The sequence below is a fragment of the Gossypium raimondii genome, chromosome 11 (assembly GCF_025698545.1).
Source record: "Gossypium raimondii isolate GPD5lz chromosome 11, ASM2569854v1, whole genome shotgun sequence".
NCBI lineage: Eukaryota > Viridiplantae > Streptophyta > Magnoliopsida > Malvales > Malvaceae > Gossypium > Gossypium raimondii.
In genome coordinates this window covers 32,618,576-32,624,461 of record NC_068575.1, presented here as the reverse complement: position 1 = coordinate 32,624,461, position 5,886 = coordinate 32,618,576, and the positions used below count along the sequence as shown (strand labels likewise).

The 5,886-nt window shown below is 28.9% G+C and overlaps 1 protein-coding gene across 1 annotated transcript; it reads left to right on the top strand.

Moving 5' to 3' along the window:
- Nucleotides 1-2,184: 2,184 nt before the first annotated feature.
- LOC105804177 (homeobox-leucine zipper protein ATHB-6) lies at nucleotides 2,185-4,047 on the top strand. The gene is made up of 3 exons (XM_012636667.2): nucleotides 2,185-2,752; nucleotides 2,824-3,182; nucleotides 3,268-4,047. The coding sequence occupies exons 1-3, from the start codon at nucleotides 2,692-2,694 to the stop codon at nucleotides 3,751-3,753; spliced, it is 906 nt and encodes a 301-aa protein (XP_012492121.1). The 5' UTR covers nucleotides 2,185-2,691; the 3' UTR covers nucleotides 3,754-4,047.
- Nucleotides 4,048-5,886: the final 1,839 nt, after the last annotated feature.

The window sequence follows — 5,886 nt, the reverse complement described above, 5'->3', positions numbered from 1 at the left end:
ATATAAAAATTAGTGAGTATCTAACTAGACTCCTTCATTACATGCTTGTCGAGTAGGAATCATTAAATCATTAACTTTGTTGGGTTCGATCCTTGAAATACTCGGATGTTCCATTGGCACTATAAATATTACAACTGACCTGTCACACTTGCAAATACCACTTTATTATCTGATTGTGTTAGTGTTAATTTCGCACCTCGGTGGCACGGGCGGTCAATTACATGGATATACAAACTAATATATATACTATAGCTATATTATATTACAAAAAGGAAATCATTCATATATGTCATAGCTTATAAATGGTCATTTTTCACATGTAAAAATATAGCAACAAATTTGGGATAAAAGAATTCCTTATGTTTTTGTTAATATCTTGACAAATTTGGAATAATAATAATAATAATAATAATAATAATAATAATAATTTGAGATAAATTCCTTATAGAAAATATATTTCCTTTAATTCAATACATGTTGCTTACTTCAAGAAAACAAAAACAATACATGTTTTTTATATTTAATTAATTCATTAATTTTAAAACACTTATATTTATTGCTTACAATATCTATGCTTTTAGACATTTTATTTTTAGTATATTTTATAAGTCATAATTTTGTTGAATAAAATCAACAATATTTATATGAATACAAGATTATACATATATAAATATATTTTATTTTATATCAATATTTTCGTGCGATATTTAACTTAAATAGTACACGCTCTAAATATGCATGTTTTGAAATGTGCATGAATGTAATAAATATACACTAAAAAATTAAAATTAATTATAATTCTATCTATAATTAAGCAAAATAAATTATAGGAAATTCGCATGAATATATATAGTAAAATTTTAAACTTAAATTACACTTTTAAAAACAACTTTTAATATCCATAATATTAAATTTTATTTATAGTAAATGGTTAAATTTAAAATATATTTTTAAATAAAGACACATTTTAATAATATTAATTAAATTAAATTTATTTTTCTCAAATAAATATATTTTCAAATCATTAATTAATTTAAACAAAAATAATATTATAATATTGATACACAAAACAATCCTGCATCTCACAGGAATTCAAATTAGTTGGCACTGCCCATTATAATCCCTATGAATAATGCTATTTAATTCAATTTCATATAATAATAGTTGATTTTTGTATTTAAAGTTATAACATACAACTATAATAAGAGTTACAAGAATTAAGCTGAATACACCTATTCTAAAAATAATAAACTATTAATTCACCTTAATAATTTTGGATTCAACCCATATGCAGGGGGGAAGTGAACAAATTTTTAGGGCCAAACAAATTTTAACTCTTTATAGCTTATATCTTTATAATTTTTAAAAGATTAAATTAAATTTTTATAATTTTACAGGGACTAAAGTGTAATTTTACCTTTACTAATTTAAAATTTTAAAAAATTTTAAAGAACCTAAATAGCAATTTTTCATTTTAGGGGGAGTCAAGGCCATTGCCAGCCCCCTAGATTCGCCTTTGCACATATGGTAAATCATATATATTTTTAACAATCTTATTATAGATTCTGATTATATCTGCTCTTTTTGACACAATACTTAAAACTAACTATAGCCATTCCTCAACTCATAACTAAGTGCGCTTCAATAGACTCGAATCCACGTAAAATTTAAATAACCTAAATAGCAATTTTTCATTTTAGGGGGAGTCAGGGCCATTGCCAGCCCCTTAGATTCGCCTTTGCACATATGGTAAATCATATATTTTTTTAACAATCTTATTATAGATTCTGATTATATCTGCTCTTTTTGACACAATACTTAAAACTAACTATAGCCATTCCTCAACTCATAACTAAGTGCGCTTCAATAGACTCGAATCCACGTCCTCCTACATTGATAATAATACTCATACCAATTAAATTATCACTCAATCAACAATCATATTTGAAAGTATAGGATAATCTCAAAGTTATCATGATCTCTTACTTACCATTAAGATAAAATCTAATTTAAATTAGTATCATATTCAAATTTTAATATTGTACAAATATGCAAATATCTGACGGTTCGGTAAACTACTAAAAAATATGATTTCCAATTTACCCAACCTTGCTGTGTACCGAACTCCAGTCAAATTCTAACCCAAATATCATCTATCTTTGTTTATATTTAAACCCAGAGAAACCAGTTAGGACAGCTGGGTTCTGAATTTGATTTCTTCTCATTATTCTCTCTCTCGCTTGAAAAAAAGAAAAAAAATTACTTCTTTTGGCTTTTCTTGATGAACAGTCTTAGACTATTTGTATTTGATTGAGTAAAAATGTAGTGAAAAACAAGGAGAGATTGAAGAACACGACAGGTTTGTAATTTCTTCTCTTGTAGGTTTGGGTTTTGGAGGGTGTTTTGGTTTTCTTGGAAGCTTGGCTTGTTTGGTTTTTGTGGCTTCCATTTCTTCTAGTTTTTGGATGGGAACTGTGTTGAAGAAGGAGAAGAAATATGATGGGGAAGTAATTGAGAGAGGCCAATGGTCGTTGTTATACAGTTCTAAACTATCATATTACACCCTTGTACAAGATCTTTTTGTTTCTCTTTTTGCATGTCAGAAAGTCCTGCAATATCCATAACAAACATCCTTTGATCACCTTAAGAAGAAGAGATCTGTTTTTAAAAGTGTTGTTTTCATCAACAATCATGAAAAGAGTTGGCAGCTCACATTCCTTGGGTGCTATGATGTCCATCTGCCCAATCTCAGGTTCGATTACACTCATAATACCCTGTTTTAGTATCTTAATTATGTATGTACTTAGGTTTGTTTTGTTACAGATGACAACCAGATTTACAGTAGAGAGTTTCAGTCGATTTTAGATGGATTAGATGAAGAAGAGGGCGTGGAAGAATCAGGGTATGTTGCAGAAAAGAAGAGGCGATTGAATGTAGATCAAGTGAAAGCGTTGGAGAAGGATTTCGAGGTGGAAAACAAACTTGATCCTGGGAGGAAATTGAAACTAGCTCAACAACTTGGCTTGCGACCTCGACAAGTTGCTGTCTGGTTCCAAAACCGCCGTGCTAGGTGGAAGACTAAACAACTGGAGAAGGATTATGGGCTTCTCAAAAACAGATATGAAACTCTTAAGCTAAATTATGATAGCCTCCAGCATGACAATCAAGTTCTTCTTAAACAGGTAATAAGCTTGTTTCATGGATTTGAACTTGGGATGGTTAGAGTTTTTTTTTTTTTTCATTTTTTTTTTCCGGTTGATGATGCAGATAGAGGAGGTGAAGGCAAAGCTGAATGGAAAGAACAATGTTTCAGTGAAGGAGGAGGTGAATGTGACTAAAACTGCTAATAGAACACTAGAACAAAGTGAAGCACCAGTAGAAGTGAAGTATGAGAGCTTGAAGAACAACAGCAAGGGATCAAATGGGGCCATCCTTTTCCTAGACTTAAAAGACGGTTCATCAGATAGTGACTCAAGCGCTGTCTTGAATGAAGACAACAACAATGGCTCGAACTACGTGGGTGGATCTTCATCTGGGATTCTACAAAGCCAACATGTTTGGATGTCACCGACAACAGCCTCTTCACTCAATTTCAACTCCTCTTCTTCATCTTCTTCTATGAAGTGCTTCCAACCCCAGCAATTTGTGAAGATGGAAGAACAAAATTTCTTTAGTGCAGATGAAGCTTGCAAGTTCTTCTCAGATGAAGAAGCTCCAAGTCTTCATTGGTATTGTCCTGAACACTGGAACTAAAATCAACATGCATGTAATACGGGATCTAACCAAAATGCAAAAATAAATAAAAGTAGCAAAAAGGTTGGGAGAAGGCTTCACGTGGGGTGGAGGAGGCTATGGCGATAGGTGACGCCAAAATGAGGAGGTGGACGGGCATCTTGGTTAGGTCCTAAGTTCCCTCAAATGGAGCGAACCAAAAATCAAAAATCAAAATTATTATCATCATCATCATCATAGTTATTATCAATTATCATTTTCCTGGGCTTCTTTTGTAGTTTCTTTATGCAGAAAAAAATTAATCAGTTATTCCAATTTCAGAGTTCATAGATTATTTTAATTTAAGATTTCTGTGTTTATTTTTAAACAAATTTAGCTCTATTTGTTCTTGAAAGTTAAAAAACTTTGGCCGGACCTTGGTATTTTTTAACATTCATTCTGATAAAATGGGGTAAAATTTTGCTATTAGAACTGTAATTTGCGTATTTTAATTTGATTAATTTTAATTTCTTTAATTTTTATTTTAGTATTGATCAAATGATAGTAGTTAAATCTAATTGATTAAATTCTGCTATTAGTCTTATATTATGCGTAAAGTGGTAGATTTAGTTCGTATTCTAAAATTAGATCATTCTTAGTTATATTTTTCAAATTTCAAATTTTAATCTTTAACGCAAATGACAATCATGAAATCTACTAATTGTTTTTTATTTATTTGTGCTAACATGGTATTACACATGCGATAATATTTTTATCTCATTAAAATTTAAAAATAGAAGAACTTAATAAATTTAATAACTATGATTTAGGGCAAAGCTAGAATTGTTGTCAGGGGTGGGATATTTTTATAAACTATATCTTAATTACTAAAATTTAGGAAAAACAAAATAAGTTAAATGTTCAATTTGTATTAGATATTGTAATTATTTAATTTTATATTTTTCCTAATTAATATTTAAATACCATTTTACTTAGATATTGCAATTATTAAACTTTGTTTTATCAAATTAATATTTAGATACTACTTTATATAGTTTACCAAATTAAACTAAAATTTTACTACATTTATAATAAAAAAACTAATGAATTCTACAAAAAATCGAATTAAAAAAAAAACTGTGTGAAACACAAGTTTAGCTTTAGACACTAATTATACTATCAAAATAAAAAAAATTAAAACTCAAAGGGGCTAAAAGGAAATTTTACAAAATTTGGGAGGGTTAGGGCCTTTGCTAGCCCCCTAAATTTGTCTTTGCTATCATTTGATCAAGGTTAAAATTTTAAAATTCTAAAAATATAAAGACTAAAACAAATTTAACCAAATTATAGTACAGTGACTAAATCCATAACTTATGTATAATACATGTACTAATAGCACAATTTATCTATAATATGGTGTTCTCTCTATATATAAACAATTCTTAAGAACTAAGTTGTTTCCTAGTTGCTGGCAAGCTTCCTATTGTGATGACTCCAAATTTTTGGATTCCTACCCATGTGAGCTTAGCAATTTAGACGATTGAGATTGAATTAAAGAAAGAAGTGTAGCTTAAGAAAATAATATAAATCCAACTTGAGAATTTTACGAGCTTGGTTTAAAACTTTTACTTTTTGAAATAAAGTTACAGCACCAAAATGTTATTACAAATGTGAAACTCTACAGTGACTAGCTCCTAAGACATCCTTTAAGAGGATTGTAGAAATCCCAGCAAAAGTTACATTGTAAATGTTGGAGAAACCTAGAGTTGGGAAAGAGAATAACACTTAAGATGTACTTTTGGTTTATAATGGCTTCTTCATATACAATCTTTATTTTATATAGATATTTCAAGGAATTTTTATACTTGATAGAGCGAAAATAAATTTAAAAGGCTAGAAAATAAATAGAAAATTTATTTATATAGTTTTGCTTAGTAAGAAAATGGAAATTTTAAAAGATTTTTTTCCATCCATTGTTTGGTAGAGTTGAAAAATAAAAGAAATGAAAGTGGAACTTTTTAAAAAAAATATATAATTTTGAACTATTATACACCCTTCTCTCATTTTTTCCTCTTACAATAATTCCAATTTAATGGATTGCTTTATGCATTCGGATTAAAAATAGTCATCTCTTTTATATTCTTTCATCTCACTTTTCTTACCTACCAAGCGTAC